This window comes from Petaurus breviceps, unplaced genomic scaffold (genome assembly GCF_028583685.1).
Source record: "Petaurus breviceps papuanus isolate PSGF00001 unplaced genomic scaffold, PetGlider_PUasm1.0 140, whole genome shotgun sequence".
Taxonomy (NCBI): domain Eukaryota; kingdom Metazoa; phylum Chordata; class Mammalia; order Diprotodontia; family Petauridae; genus Petaurus; species Petaurus breviceps.
The window spans coordinates 51,518,275-51,535,373 of NW_027185698.1; the positions used below are offsets into that span (position 1 = coordinate 51,518,275).

The 17,099-nt window shown below is 39.5% G+C and overlaps 1 protein-coding gene across 1 annotated transcript in view; it reads right to left on the bottom strand.

The window, feature by feature from the left end:
* The window catches only part of SPON1 (spondin 1), a 414,385-nt gene that overhangs the window by 280,388 nt on the left and 116,898 nt on the right, over positions 1-17,099 (bottom strand). Inside the window, exon 3 of the mRNA XM_069072920.1 lies at positions 13,515-13,648. Coding sequence (XP_068929021.1) covers positions 13,515-13,648 — 134 coding nt within the window. The remainder of the gene's footprint in view (positions 1-13,514; positions 13,649-17,099) is intronic.

Below are 17,099 nucleotides of genomic sequence, written 5' to 3' on the forward strand. Positions count from 1 at the left end.
TGAAATGGAATCATGGAAGGACAAGTCAGAGTGGAGGATTAGCAGGGGAGAAACAGTAAGGATAAACAAAGAGACAATGGATTCACTGGTTGAAAGTACACCACTGACCACTGAATCAAGACCATAAAAGAAAAGAAGTGAAACAAGAAGATGGGTGATGGATTGAGAAAATGGAGAAGCATTAAGTTCCTGAGGATAGGTTATTTTAATCTGCAGTGAGGCAGCTTGAATAGCCACAATCATAGAATTTGATCATGGATTCTGTGTCAAGTTTTATTGTCCTTTGTTGTATTCTAGTTGATATTTTTTTTTACCTCAGGTGTAGTTTCTGAAAAACCTGGGAAGACTTATGTGAACTGATGCAAAGTAAACAGCAGAGCCATGAAAAGAACACTGTACATAATAACAGCAATACCCTAATGGTGATCAACTGTGAAAGACTTAGCGACTCTAACAAATACAATGATCTAAAACAATTCCAAAGGACTGATAATGAAAAGTCCTATCCTCCTCCAGTGAGAGCACTAATAAACCCTGAGTACAGATTGAAGTATATTTGTTTACTGTCTTTATTTCTCCTGCTTTTTTGCAACATAGCTAATATGGAATTGTATTCTGCATAACTTCACATGGATAATATTTTATTGTTTGCCTTCTCAATGGGTGGGAGAAGGGCAGGAGGGAGGAAGAGAATCGGGAACTCAATTTTTTTTAATGAATGTCAAAACAAATAAATGATTTGGAAAAAACCCTCTTTTTTAAACCTCAGTAATTGTGCAAACAATAGAAACTTTGATTCCAAAGTCGCTAAAGTGAGGGGTAACAGAATTAAGATTTAAAATGTCAATACCCTGGAATCATTGGCTAAAAACAACAAAAGAAAATTTAACAGGGATAAACACAAAGTGAGGACATAACAAGAAGGAAGATTCAATGCAATCTAATTCAATTAATGTTACTAACATAATGAAAAACTTCCAAATAATCTTAGATGACCAACAATGGAACAGAAAACAGCAGGAGATCAAGGATTTACAGCTAAAAGAAACCTTACAAGTCATCTATTCCCTTTTCAAGGCCCAGAGAGGCTAAATGAATTATCCAAAGTAGTGTAGGTTGTAAATGGTGAAGCTAGAAATGGAAACCAAGTCCTCTGACCCCAAAGTCAATGCTTTTCTCCCCACTGCATCACACTGCTCCTGATGGTGAACTTTCCAGTACTTTTTCACCAAAGGCCTGATGACCATATTACAGGGATGTCTTATAGAGAGGATTTCCCTGTAGCGATATGCCTTCCAACTCTAAATTCTCTGATAATGTAAGAAAATCAATTTGCTGGGCCTACTAGAGACTAAAAATAAGCCATCCCAATTTAAACACCAGATGTTGCAAACTCTCAACCAGCATGAGTATACTTAATTTTATGATTAAGAAATTCTCAGCTACTTGGAAACAGGAAAAAAAAATCATCCTAACACTTTTTTTCTGCTTACCATGTCATTTTTTTTTATCTTTGCTGACCCAGAGCCTAGAATAGTTACCCTGCTCATACCAAGGCTTCTGGTGATACACTTGGAAGTATATTAGATTTAGATCAAATTTAGATTTAGTCAAAGCTTCAAATTCATTCTCTGTTAGTCATTAGTTGTGTGACCTTGGCAAATCATTTCCCTTTCTGGGCATGAGTTCCTTCAATGACTTGAACTTTAAGATCTTTCTCAGCTCTAAATCCTAGGATCCTATAAATCCTATGATCCTTAACTTAGTATCTACGTCCCTATATAATGTAATATTATCCTATACTTCTGTCCTTATTACATACATATTATTCCCCTCACTTCTCCATAATGTACTCTCCAGACAAAATGACAACTTGTTGCTGTCCCCTTCCCTATTCACACCCATTCACACATTTCCCAGTTATCCCATTCAAAGATTCTTCTTCCCTTTTTTTGTATCCCCAGCACTTAACCTAGTGCCCTGCAATAGATGAAGTATTTAATAAATGCTCATTGACTTGACTTGACCTGAACTGCCTAATATGGGCAAAGAACATGGGATATATAATCAAATAACCTGGACTTGCTTGTATCCTGGTCCACCTACCAACAGCATGTGTGACTTTGGAAAAAATAATTGAATGACTGATACCTCAGTTTCCTCATCTGTAAAATGGCTGGTTTGCAACCAGATGACATCTGGTGTTCATTGCACTCTAGATCTATAATTCACATGCCCCACACTTTCCCATTTCCACCCCTTTTCTACATCCTTATTTCTATGATTGAAATGCCTTCCTATACTCTCTCTACTTGTTAAAACACTACTCTTTCTTTAAAGTTCTTCCAGAAAGTTGGGTTCTGCATGCCTTAATGCCCTCAGGAGACAATTATGTTTTTGCCTCCAAAGTCTCCACCCTTCCCCTTGCCCCAGTTCTGACTTTGCAAGGTACTTTGCAATTCTTATTCACTTATCATGTACCCTCATTATTTTTGTATGCATCTATCCCCCTACTAAACTTTTATCTCCAGGAAGGCAGAAAATATTTCTTCACACAGGACCAAAGAGGTTATGTAAAGCAATTAGCATAGTTAAATAGTAGGTGTTTTAAAAATATTCACTGAATATAATTAAATGGAAAGACCTGATATCTATAGAATGTACAAGTACCAACTGGAAAACATCATCCAACTTCAGCTACAATCACTCATGAGAGAACAGCTCCATGGCACCCTGCACTAGCTATACTAGAGAAAAACTAGAGTTCCTTTAAATACTGAGGCTTAACCTTTTGTCTTTCAGATAAGGTTACCTCACTGTTTGTAACAAGCCTTGAGTGGTTGCCATTCACTGAAGGTCTTTGAGTCGACTCTAGGTAACAATTGTGAGAGATGCTGAAGAAAAGACTTCTTCCTGTTCAGTTGACCTGAGGTCTCTGGATTCAAGGACTGTGTGACGGAGCATGGACCTTTAGTTGCTAGGTGGTGAAAACCCAATGGGAAGACTCATTCTAAATGAAGAAAAAAACCCAGTATTATGTGCTGGGAGTAACATTGTTCTGAGAGGCAAGGGACCAGGTTCTTATCCTGGATTTGTGATTAACAGTGTGACCTTTGGCAAGTCACACTGGGACCTCACACAAGATCTCAGTTTACTTGTCTATAAAATTAAAGGGCTGGATACTAAGGTTTCACAGAGAACAAATCATGCCAGACAAATTCCATATAGTTTTTCTACAGGGTTACTAGTGACTGGTCAATCAATGGGATAATGTGGTATACCTGAATGTCAGCAAAACATATGACACTCTCCCATGAGAGAGGAAGACTGGATGCTGTATAAGTGAAGTAGTGTCAAAAAAAATTTTTTTAATGACCAAACTCAGGAAGAGGTGGCTGAATAAAATGGGTTTAAGTCAATCTGAAGGAAGGTCTCCTAAGTATTGTCACAGGGAACTGTCCCAACTGGTGCTATTCCACAACTTTATGAATATTTTGTGTTATGTACTCCTGGTTCCACTTTTTCTTTCCCCACCAAGCCAGACTTTGTCCTATTGATGCTGCCTTCAGGTACAGAGATGCGACCACCACCTTGCCTCCATTTCCAGCAAGGGCACCTACATTTCTTCAAAAACGTATCATTTTTAGGATCCTGACAAAAGAAGACTTTGGATTCGAGGGGAAGTATCATTGCCTTCAAATATTTGAAGGACTGGGATATAGAAGAAGACATGAGTTATGTTGCTTCAGTGGGTAAAACTAGATAGCAAAAAAAAAGGACTATTTTATGGAGAACTCACAAGGGAAGTTAGTAAGAGGCAAATTAAGGGGAAAATTTAGTAATAATCAGAGCTGCACAAAACAGAACCAGCTACCAAAGGAGGTAGTAACTTCCTCATTATTAGAGATTTTCAAGTGGAACCTAGAAAATTATACTTATCAAAGATTTTGCAGATGAATTCACACATCAGGTAGAGGACTGGATTCTGAGGTTTGTTCTAACTCTAAGATTCTGTGTTTCTAAGACAAAATGATTTCTCAGAGCTCTTCTAGTTCTGAAATTTTATGATTTTTGTTTAAGGTATTTTAACCCCTAAAGGGTACTTTTCAGATTGACTCTCTAAACTCCATCTCCAGCAGCCTTCTCGCACTGGAAGACTCTTCCATCTCTGTGGCCCTGTTCTCTGATCCATTCTGAGGAAGTACTCAGGCTGATCATAACCAATCTATTCCTCTCAGCTCTACTTTTGCTCCTGCATGGGAACCTTCTCTACCTGCCCCTCCAACCCTGCTTTTTGGCTCTTTTATGTGCTGTCTATACCAATTAGAATATAAGCTCTTTTGGGGTAGGAGCTTTCTTTATTTTTACCTATATTTGTATTCCTACAATTGTCACAATGCTTGACACTAACTAGTTGGTTGGTTATCTTTCATTCTCTAAGATGATGAAAATGGCATCACTATGTTAGAGTCAAGCTACAGTGTGACACAGTTAGACTGTGGCTGATGAGATCAATACGAGCTTGGAATACTCTACCACAAGTTGGGCACAAATAGTCCATGTGAGCATTTGGGGTGACTTCTCTAAATTTGTACATCTCACATTTCTTTGGAACTACTTCAGTTCTGCTTTACTCATTGAGCACAATACCTTCTGATGAAGGCATGCCACACTGGGTGATCCTGTGCCAGTGACTCCTATGATACTCACTCAATTCCAAAGTTCTTCAGAGAGACCTTGAGAGTGTCCTTGTATCACTTTTTCTGATCACCATATGAGCGTTTACCTTGTGTGAGTTCTCTATAAAAATCTTTTTGGCAAGTGGACAGCTGGCATTCAAACAATGTGGCCAGCCCAGAGTTGTGTTCACTAACTAGTACTAATCAGTAAACACTTCATAAATGGTTGATGCCTTAAGAAGGAATGAGGTAAGAAAAATCCATATTCCATGTCTTTGTGTTCTAACATCTTTAAGCACCTGCTAAGGCTACACTGTGACAAAAATCCTATAATTATGGCACTTTCTTGAAATACTCCTGCACATCACCCTCCCAAAGCAAAGAAATGCCTAGATTGTTCACCCACACAGGACTTGCTGAGATTCTGAGCACTATAGGGAGCAGCTGGTCTTTCACCTGACCTTAGCATTCACTAAATCTCCACTTCTCTTCATAGCCAGACTCCTAGAAGAAGCAACCTACGTTCACTGCCTCAACTTCTTCTCTTCCCATTTGCTTTTCAATCCAACTTCAAACCTCAACACTCAACTAAAACTGCTCACTCCAAAGTTATCAGGGATCTATTCATTTCTGCGTCCAGTAACAATTTCTCAATTTCATTTTTCTTGATCCCTCTGCAAAATTTTACACCACTGATCACCCCTCTTCCCCTGGATACTACCTTAGCTTCTGTAACCTTAACTCTTTCCTTGTTCTCCTCCTACCCATGTGGCTTCCTTTTTCTTTTCTTCCTTTTCCTTTGATGGATCATCATCCATATCCTAGCTCCCTAACCATAGATATTTCTCAAGACCCTGACCTAGCCCTTCTTCTTTTCTTTCCATCTTTTCTCTCAATATCCATATAACCTCTCGTGGGTTTAATTATTATTTCCATGCTGATGACTGCCAGGTAAGCTCCTCTCTCTTTCTTGAGCTCCTGTCCCCAAGAACCAACTATCTAGTATATATCTCCAACTGAATGTGCCATATGCATCTCAAACTGAACATGTGCAAAGCACAACTCCAAAATTCTCCCTTCATCCAAATTTCTCTTGGCCTTCTGTTGAGGGCCTTATCTACCACCCCTACATCTTCAGAGTGATGCTTGATTTTCCCCCTTCCCTTCACTACCCCAAAATTCAATGAGTTGCCAAATCCTATTGATTCTACATCCAAAATATGACTCACATCGACTCCCTTCTCTCCACTCAAGTGGCCACTACCCAGTTCTGACTCTTATAACCCACTTATCTGAATTAGTTCAGCAGTCTCCTAATGTGACTCCTGGTTCCCAAGATTTCCCTTCTCTAATACAGCTTCCACACAACTAACAAAATAACCTAGCAAAAACCCAATTTGAACACATCATTCTCCTACTCAAAAACATTTTCTCACTTCCTAACACTTCTAGGTTAAATATTAAAAATAAGGTTGACATTGATAGCCCCTCAAAATCTGAATCCAAGTTTGTCATCTGCTACTCCTCTTCGCCTACTCTTTGTTTCAGCCACTTTCCATTTCATGAAATGGACATTTTCCTCTCCTTCCTTTGTGCTTGTTCACAAACTGTCTTCCAATGTCTGGAATGTATTCCCTTCTTCACTTCTGCATCATTTCCTCTAAGACTCAGTGCATGGGCCACCTCCCATGAAAAGCCTTTCCTGAATCCCTTACTCATAAGTGTTCTCCTCTTCTTTCTCAAATCATCACATATAACTTATTTTTACATGGTACCTCCTTTGGTAAAATAATGTAAGCTTCTTGATGGCAGGGACTACTTTTATTTTTGTCTTTGTATCCCTAATGCCTAACTAACACAGTGCTTTGAACATAGTAACAGCTTACTAAATACTTGCACGATTAAAGTGAATTGGACTGAAGAGCTGGGCTTCCTAAATTTATAGAGCAGAAAGAAATTCTACCCTTTAAGTGGTAGAGCAAAATAAAGCTATTTTTTATTCAGTAACTTTGAACAAATCTTTGGCTTACTTTTCCTCCACTGTAAATATTCAAATTTCACCTTTAAGAAATGGTTCAGGGAGTGCTCAATTCTGGTGGAATGAGGGAAAGAGCTAATAGACCTCAGACGCTGGTGGGACACATGGGGCCACATGGCCTTTCCCCAAGACCAGACAAACACAAAGGACATGTGAGCAGCTCCCCTTGACTAGTCCTTTAGGGGGATTTCAGGAGAATAGAATCTCCCACCCAATATGTTTGAAAATACCTACATTACATCTAAGATGTTTCCTTTGAGCCTGTGTCATTGATTGTGACATTATCATAACTCTGAAGGCTGCCTGGAAAATTGACTAGGCAAACCCATCCACTTGAGGGGAAGGGCATGCAGAGAACTAAGCAGAATTCTCATAATTTGGAAATGTTTAAAATTTTGCACCTGACTGGAAAATGTGAATGGTATTAAGTTCATGCCAACAGGAAAGCAATAAGGACTGTGTACTTCCCACAACCCAGTCACATTGGAAAAAAAATAAATAATCCATACAGTCAAATTGCTAAGTGCTCCAACGGGCCAGGAAACAACCCCTGTCTGGTTCTAAATCACTCTTGTTAAATCTTATTTTTAAAAAATACCACAGAAAGTTTCCTTTACTGACCTCCCTGGCTTTCTCTCTTAAGTCCCAACTAAAGTCCTACCATCTACAGGAAGCCTTTCTTAACTCCTCTTAATTCCAGTGCTTTTTGTCTTTTAGTTAGTCTCTATTTATCCTGTACATCATATGCTCTGTATGTAATTGACTGCATGTTGTCTCCATTAGATTGTAAGCTCCTTGAGGGGAGGGGTGGTCTTTTGTCTCTTTTTGCATCCCCAGCACTTAGCACAGTGCCTGGCACTCAATATATAATTATTGAATGAATTTCTTGACTATGCATATGCACACATACAATGCATTAAATACTATTTCACTTCTGATAATATCCTTTATTGAATGTTTCCTACTGCTCTGGAGCCATTTCTACCCCCATAATCCTCACAGTGCCCAGTGGAGAGCTGGGAACGTAGCAGGGGTTCAATAAAATCTTGTGAATGAATTTGACTTTCAGGAAGGCAGCTGAAGAAAGTGTTTCAGAAGTAAAACTAGTGATTAAGCCTTGTTTCCTGTTTCCTAGAAACAATGGCTATTGCTAGAAAGCCTGGCTTGCCTAGATGACTGAAGAAGACCTACAACAAAGACTGATTCTCTTGGCCCAATTATCCTGTGACTATTGCCTGAGCTACCTGTTTGCTGAGCCACCTTAAAGGAGAATGTATCTATTTTATATCTTGATGCAAATTGAAAACATAGCAACACTATTTTCTAGACAGCCTAATACATCATAGCAAATCAAATCTGATTAGCCAATCCCTCACCATCTATATTTGAAGAAAAACTGTATTCCTTTCAGCATCTATTTTCTCTAGAGGACAAATTCCTAGATTCATGAAGAAAGTGGAACTTAAGTTGACAAAGCTGCCATGAAACAATAATTTTATAAAGACTATGCATTATACATAGGAAGAGCTTGATAAATGTTTGCTAAATATGAAATGAAAGAAAACTGACCATCAATGTCACAGCCTCATGAATCTCTAATATTTTTTTTCTATCCTGAGTCTTGCAAGGTTATTTATCATCAGACTCAAAGCTATTGGAGCTAATAACACCTTGAAAAGTATAAAACACTCATGCTGGCATAGAGGAAGTGTTGTCATTATCATCGACAACCATGACTTCGGTGGATTTAAATGGCACAATGCATGAAGCACTGAATTTGGAGTCAGGAAGAGAGGGGTTCAAATTCTACCCCAGTACTGCTATCCATGCCATCCTTGGCTAATTAGGTCACTCATCCTCAGTTTCCTGATGTATAAAATGCAAATAATAAAGTTGGAACACTTATCTCACAGGGTTGTTGTAAGGAACAGATAAAATAAGGTATGAAAAGTGTTTCTGCAAATCTCAAAGTGCTATATAAATGTCAGATATTATTAATAGCAGGGTTAACAGTTTCAACTCTCCTGACCTTCCTTTCCTGCCCAATTTCTCTCTCTCGATCTAATACTGCCACATGGCAAAGAAATTCATTCAGGCTTATCTTGAAATTGACTATGCATATATTCAGAGCCCCATCATATATAGCCTCAATTAATTTTCTTCTTACCACTTAATGTTGGGCAATAAATCAATATTACATCCAAAGAAAGGCTACAAAAGAATCAGAAAATACTTTGCTCCTAAATTGAAGGATTGAGGGGATCCCATCAGAACCTCAATCATGAATTGTACCTCATGGGAAATCCTTGATGTAATTGTGAAGATGTCCTCTACATGCCTGCATGTTGTATATATCAAGATGTCAAATAGTTTCTGTATCTTTTTGTCCCACGCACTCCCACCAAATAGGTTTGAAAACGCCTAGTATACTTCTGAGATGTTTCAGTTTGAGCCCATGTCATTGTGACACTGTCACAGCTCTGAAGACTGCCTGGAAGCTGAAGACTGTCTGTAACACTTTCTTCAACCACCTCCCTGAAAGTATTCATTCACAAGTTTTATGGAGTCCTTGCTATGTTCCCAGTCCTCCACTTGGCACTGTGGGGATTATGGGGTAGAAGAAATTGCTCCAGGACAATAGGAAACATTCAATAGAACCTGTGCAACATCATTCAATAGAACTTATGCAACAATGTTGTACTTTAAAGGAGTTACTGAGTGGGGCTACACATTTATTCTGGCGGTGATACAGTTACTCAAAAGAATTTTAGAAAGAACCTTCCCATTGAGTTTTGCTTTGCAAGAAAAGGTTTCATTCTCTTGCAGCCACTCCTAGTCATGTGAAAGACATGGTTTTATCCAGCTTCATCACTCACCAGTCACCACACTTTATTGCAAATGGCTTTCATCTGTTTCTGAAAATCAGATTCACTTTCAGGAGATGGAGATTTTCAGACACTGAGGATTTGCAAAAGAATGCTTTGCAAATCTGGATAGTACATCCCCAGAGAGGAGCATGTAGATGGTTTGAGCAATGTTAGCAGAGCCAGAACTAGGGCTACGCAATTAGGGCTTTGACCAAGAATGCCAAAATCTGGGGAGAGGGAGCTTCTTTCTTGGGAAAATCTAGAGGTCTCCATTATGCAACTCCTAACACTTCATCTGTACAATGCAAGCCTGCTACCTCTCCTAGGCCCTACTTGTCACTCCCACGGTAACGTTACCATAGAGCTTTTACCTCTATCCACATCTCTCCTGTTGGCCTAGAGTGAACATGAGCTGTACTCCATAAAGTGGTGGTTCCAAACTCAAATAGAAATGATGGCCCCTAATCCATAGATGAGTATGCTTGCATAGCACATATTAACTTAAATATATTTTAAAATGTAATGTTATCTGTTTTACTGTATTTTGGTTGATTTTGTTAAATATTTCCCAATTATATTTTGATCTGGTTCAGCCTTACTCAGGAGTGCTGTGGCTTGGGATTGTGGGTTTGACACCTCTGTTATAGGGAACAGGATGCTGCATCTTCTGATATGACTATACCCTAATTCAGTCCCATCCTCTGGTCCCTGTCATCCTACTGTTCTCTGCCCTGCCCTGCCCTCCACAGACTATTATTTGCACCACCATGACCATCAGGTTGTCCTCTTCAGTGTTGATATTTCTCCCCACAACTATTTTTGCCTTAGATGAAATAATTCAATCAGTTAACATTTATTCAGCATCTACTTTGTGCCAGGTACTTTGCTAAGCACTGAGGCTACAAAGGGAAGCAAAAAAAAAAAAGTCTTTGCCCTCAAGGAGCTTACAATCTGATGGGGGGGGGGAGGTGACAAGCAAATGAATATACACAAACTGGGTCTATAAAAGAAATAATTAACAGAGGGGAGGCAACATAATTAAGAAGAGTTGGGGACAGCTTCCAGTAAAAGACAGGAGTTTAGTTTAGTTATGTCTCTGAGTGAGGAGTCCTCATGGCATAATGGGTAGGGAATGGAACTTGATTGTTATGAAAGTACAGATTCAAATCCTGTTTCATACTTTTACTCTAGCTCTATGATCCCGGGGAAATCATTTAACCACTCTGAGGTTCAAATTTCTCATCTGTAAAAATGCAGATACTAATAGCACCATATAACATGCAGCACTATATAAAGGCATGTTAAATGTGACCTCATGTTCATGCTCAGCCTCCCAAGGGGATTACTTTGAAGGACAACACTAATTTGGCTAAATAAGTTCTTGTCTCTTTGCTAAAGACTCAGTCACACTGCTTTGCTATCCTATCTCTAACTGTTCCAGGATAAGTCAAACACTCCAGACTGATAAAAGAAGAAAGCCAAGAGAAACTGAGTGAGACAGTTACCAAACAAAAAAATCATTTCAGTCACTTGATAATGGGGGTAAAACTTCTCAGATAACTTGCAAACGAAAGTCCAGTTTGGACTAAAAAGGAAATGAGGTGGATCAGGGTGTCACGGTCAAAGAGCAGACAGTGGTCTGAGGAAGCCAGAGAAAGGAACACACTGTTCAAGAAGATAACTTCAGAAGAGAAAGGAGGGGAGAGAGACAGAGACAGAAAGAGGAGTGAGAGGGAGATTCAGAAACAGACAGAGAGACAGAGAGAAATACAGAGAGGGGAAGGGAAAGAGGAAGGAAGAGGGAGGAATAGAGACAGAGAAAGACAGAGAGAGAGAGAGACAAAGAGAGATGGAGTCATGGAGAGACAGAGACGGGGGGGGACATAGAGACAAAAAGACAGACAATCTGTGTGTGTTGGGGTGAAGGGGGGAAAGGAGAAAGGTGGAGAGGGTTAGCATGCTTCTGACATTAAAAAATGCTGCTTTGTGGGAAATAAAATGATTATCAGTCCTCCATTAGTCTCTATTCTCAGCCTTTCCTGTTGTTTCTCTGACCAGCTCTTTGTGGGTCCGAGTCCATTGCTCCCAAACTCACACCACATTTTCCTATTCAGCACCTGGATTTCTAGCTTTGATTTATGTATTAAGTTAGCATGTGGCAGGAGAGAAAGAAGGCTAACATAAGATAATCTATATTAAATATAATTATTCTTATACAACATAGGCATTATAAGCATATATTATGTATTTTAATAGTTGTATTAAATATTAATGCTAATTATACTATTATGAACAACAAAAATAGGTGACACTGCATTGATACCTTAAAGTTCACAAAGTACTTTAAATGTGTTCCTTCATGTGATCTTCACAAAGGCCCTGCAAGATGGGATATCAGTGGGAAACAGTAAGGGGGAATGATGTAGAGTCAGGAAGATCTGGGTTTAAACACCACTTACAAGATGCGTGACCACAGCACAGTCACCTGAAGGTCACTGGGTGGTGCAAATGACTACTGAACTCGGAGTTAGAGATGAGTTCAAATCCTGATTCAGTTATTTGTGTGGCCTTGGGTAAATCACTTAACCTCTGTCTGCCTCAGTTTCCTCATCCACCAAATGGGGATGATAATAGCATTTACCTTCCAGCGTTGTTGTTAGGATAAAATAAGATAATGTCTGCAAAGCATGTATAAAAGCCAAGTATTATTGTCATCATCATCATCATCACTTAATTACTCTGAGTCTCAGTTTCTCATCTATAAAATGGATGTTAATAAGACCCAACTCACAGGGTCAGTGATACTCCAATGTGATGTTGTGTGTAAAGCATATTGTAACCCTGAAAGAGTCACACAATGTCTGCTACCATCATTTCCCCACCCCATTTTAGAAATGAGAAAACTTAGGCACAGAGAGGTTATAGCCAAACTACTAGCAATTCTCAGATGTGGGTTTTAAACTAGGTTTCTCCTAACTACATAGCCCTTTTCACTAACCATCAGGCTTCTATAATGGCCTCTCTACTTGTAAGCTGTTGATTTCATATCCAACTAAGTACTGCTACATTCTTGCGGCCTTCCCTGATCCCCTTTATTAGTTACCCTCAGACACCACTTTGCACTTTGTATTTTAGCTTTGCTTATACACTTGTCATATAATAAAATAGCATTATCTGTGCATCTTATCCTCCTGTGTACTGTAAGATTCATGAGGACAGGGACAATGTCTTCCTACCTAAACTTCATGTTTTCTCCAGAGCTTAGCAAAGTTATGTGTATAATAAGCCTTTAATAATGTTTGTCAATGGGGGGGGGGGTGGCTAGGTAGTGCAGTGAATAGAGCACTGGCCCTGGAGTCAGGAGTTCAAAACCTGAGTTCAAATCTGACCTCAGACACAACACACACACACACACACACACAGCAACTAGCCGTGTGACCTTGGGCAAGTCACTTAACCCCAACTGCCCTCCAAAAAGCAATAATAATAATAATGTTTGTCAAATAAATTAACCCACATGAAAAATACACATCCAGGATTTCATGGAGTTTTGTACCACTGAAATCCTGCCAAACCATGGTCTTGGGATCCAGGGATGGAAGCAAGGAAGAGGGGTGTAGCCTTTTAGCATGGGAGAAAGGAAGCTCTAAGAAAGGACAGAAAAGGCCAAAAAAGGAAGACATCAAAGCCAAACTTCTCCCGCATCAGAAGTTTACCAATGAGGAGTTCCAGCTCTATCAATGTCTTCCCCTGTGGGAGCAAATAGGGGATCGTGCTGATGGTAATCAGAGACATAGACCAAAGCTCACTGGCATCATCTGCCTAGGGAGCACTTTCAAGCCTTTCTCTGCGTTTCCACTGCAGTGTGGGTTGTCAGTGAGCTGCTAGAAGCTGAGTCATATTACTGCAAGGATATCAATCTTAACTTACTTTAGAATCACGCAGCCTGTACCAGCAGGTGGAGCTGTCCAGAAAACCTGAATTCGTGTCCTCCTCCGTGGCGTGCTTTCTGTGACAGCCACAGGGCAATTACTCATGAACTGTGTTTCTTCTTCATCTATGATCTGGAGGAAAGAAATGGAAATATATACTTATAAATCTAGGCTCACACCAGGAGATTTTCAAGTTTCTACTCCCAAGGATCAAGTGATCAGTATATGTCTTCAGTATCTCCCATAAATTCATAAAACTTTTCTGTAATTGTAAGATCATAGAATATAAAGTGGAAAGGAACTTTTAAGTCAAAACTGAAACCAGGGTGAGGCAACTGGAGCTTTTTCTTGGGTTACAAACATAGGAGTGAGTCCTTCCTTCCTGTATCAATTCTCTCAACACTTTTAGGTCCTCTATCTGCCATGTATAAGGGCTGTCTTCTCTCCCCAGGGTCTGCTGTCTTCCTTTCTCCCACCTCTTTCTGAGGCTTAGAGAATCAGGGATCAACTGTATTGCTAGGGTGGAGCTGAAGTTTCTTGAGTCTTGGGCTCCCCTCTCTCCCAGTATTTCTGTACCCAACAGGGATGGATGATCTATGCAGGCACCATTTAGTTCCAGAATTTCTAGTTATATCTCTGCTTAGAGATATAATTAAACTTCCTCATTTTACAAATGAGGAAACTGCCACCTAGAGTTAAAGAAACTTGCTGTATGCCTCATAGGGAGTAAGTATCAAAGCCAAGATTCAACAAAATTTTGAAGGAAAATTCTCCTTTGGATTAATAATTTATATTTTACAAAAGTCTCCCTTCTGGTTCAAAAGTCTCCCTTTTCATGGAGGAAATTGTGATCTCATTCATGTGGTTACTCCCCTTATGATACGACCCTTCTCACTACCCTTCTCATCTTGCATGATTCTTGTCCATGTATTCCTAGGAATGCTCTACAGGGGGCACCACTCAAGATGCTATGGGCCTTCCCCTACATCTTCTACCAAGAAAGCACTCACTCTTGCCACATGGCCAGCCCACTTTCTTTTCCAGCAATAGAATTTATTCCTGCTGATATTCTTTAAACTGTTTCTCTTACATAATTCTTCATTGGCGATGTGATACGGTTTGCTCACATCTAATACATGCCTCTCCATTATTTGTCCTTTGGGTGACCTTCAATGTTAATTCTTTGGAGATCATAGCCATATAAAATCCTGGCTGTTAACATCTTTTATTTTATATAGTTTCTACTTCCAAAATTTTCACTTTCTCTTTAAATATTGCTATTCTTCCCATTTAAATTTAACAGTTTTCTCTAATGCTCCAGAGCTGATAGTCCCGAACTGGTTGTAGGCAAAAACCTGGAATTCCCAGCTTGGTATACTTTCTACTCTGGTCCCCCTGCTTCCCAGTGCCCCCAAAGACTCCGAGCCCCGGTCAGTGCCTGAATCTCTGACCTAATCCAATAATACTACACAGTAGTGCATAGTCACCCTGAGCCACCTACTTCACATGGCAGCTGCCTCATCCCCCAAAATCTAGTCTAGAGGTCTGCCTGTCTAGTAACTTTGGCTGCTGGGAGGAGGAAGATGCATCTCAGCAACCAACATAATGGATATCTAGGCTCCCAAATCCCTAGATGACAGTATTTAGGCCTAATTGATTAGTTCACACCACAGCTGGAGGAGCTTCTCTTTGGTCTTAATGTGCTATGTATCTATTTCTAATTGGCACATGATGGGAAGATGATGGTGTGTGTCCAGTTCCTTTTAGTCTTATGACTATTTTCCACCTCATTCAAGAAGGATTGACTGACTGTTAAGTATGGAGATTCAGCAGAGGGATTATATCTACTTTGGTGGTGGGTGTGTGGGTGCATGGGAGATACCAGTAATGATTTCAACTAGGGAAGCAGCATTAGAGCTGGGCCTTGGGGGATTGTTAGGCTTTTGATAGGATGGCAGAGGCTGGCCTTTCAGTTTGAGGGAATTGTGGATAGGCAAGGGCACAAAGTTGAAAAAGCATGGAGATATATTTGCACCAGACTAAATTAATCCACTTTAGATTAGATGGCTAGAGCATAGAGTGCATGAGGGGGAATCTTTCAACAGAACTCCAAACTCATGAATGTGAGCATTCCTATAACTTATCCATGTTTCTCATCCTATGCAATTTTGATCCATATTATTTCAAGGGCATCCATCAAATGTGGAAACCTTCTGAATCTTTTTACATTTCATGGATAAATATGAATAAAACAGTCTTAAAATGAATCTAGTAGGCATCAATCTCTCCATCTGCCTAAGACAATGCCTTTTTTAAATCATGTTTCCTTTGATATGTTCTTAAGAGACAAAACTGGAAAAGTAGGTTGTATCTATACTGTGGGGGACTTTGACTGCCAGGCTAATGAATGTAGACTTTATATAGTAGGCAATAGCGAGCCTGTAAAGAGTGTTGAGCAAGGGAAAGAGGTGATCTTCAGAAAATGAATCTGGCAACAGTGGCTAGGATTTATTGAAGGAGAGAAACTATTTCTGGGAAAACATTGGCTGTTGGTTATGTTGCCTTCCTGGGGCCAGGTTTGCAAATCAAGCTCCCATAAAACCTCTTAATGCCTTCTAAAGCAGTTTAACAATGCAAGCAGTTTTTAAGCAATTACCAATGTTTTTTCTCCTCATTCATCTTTTACACAGTACCTATAGGTATAGCCACCAATGTGGAGAGAGGGTTAGAGATAGCTATTTTTGCAAAAAAAAAAAAAAAAAAAGAATTACCAGTAAATGGAAAGCCAATAGAAGCTGAGGATGTTAAAAAGACCACTGTTAGGTTATGGTTTCAGGATATATGGCTTGCCCAGCTAATGTCAATATAGCTATAAATCCGTATTATAAGATTAAGTTAACCTTGACAATTGTGGCTTGAAAAAAATGTCTATCAGTTAACAATGAACAGTACACAGATTCTGATTTTTCTGTTAGAATGTTGGGTGGGGGAGCTGGAGAGAAAGAAAACATAAAATGGTAGGGCAATTGCTAGTAAATGTTTCTGCCTTGAAGCTTGGAAGGTTAGCATTCCTACACCTGGGAAGGTTGGGAATGGCACCAAATACAGAGAACAGCCCTATCCTACAACTCCAGATGGTCATAACAAAAGAGAAGAGGGATTCAGATTGAGCAGGGAATATTCCTAAGGATGGAGTTGTTTCACTTCAGAACCAGAGGACATTCAAGCTAGAAGGGACCTTAGCAATCATATAACCCAGCTTCACCTAGATTTCTTCAAGTAAGACCCAGATGGGAAATAAACATTATAGAACTTAGAACTGGGGAGAGACCTTAGAAGTCAACTGATCCAAGTGTTTTATATCAATGAAAAAGTATGTATTAAATGGTTACTAAGTGCCAAGCATTGTGATTACATCTGGGGATACAAAGAAAAAAGAAAAAAAAGTCACTGTCCTCAAGGAGCTTTCATTCTAATGGAGGAAATAATATAAATGTGTATATACATATATGTGTGCACAAATATGTATATATGTTGTCTCCCTCATTATATGTGTTATATACATATTATATATGTGGGGGGG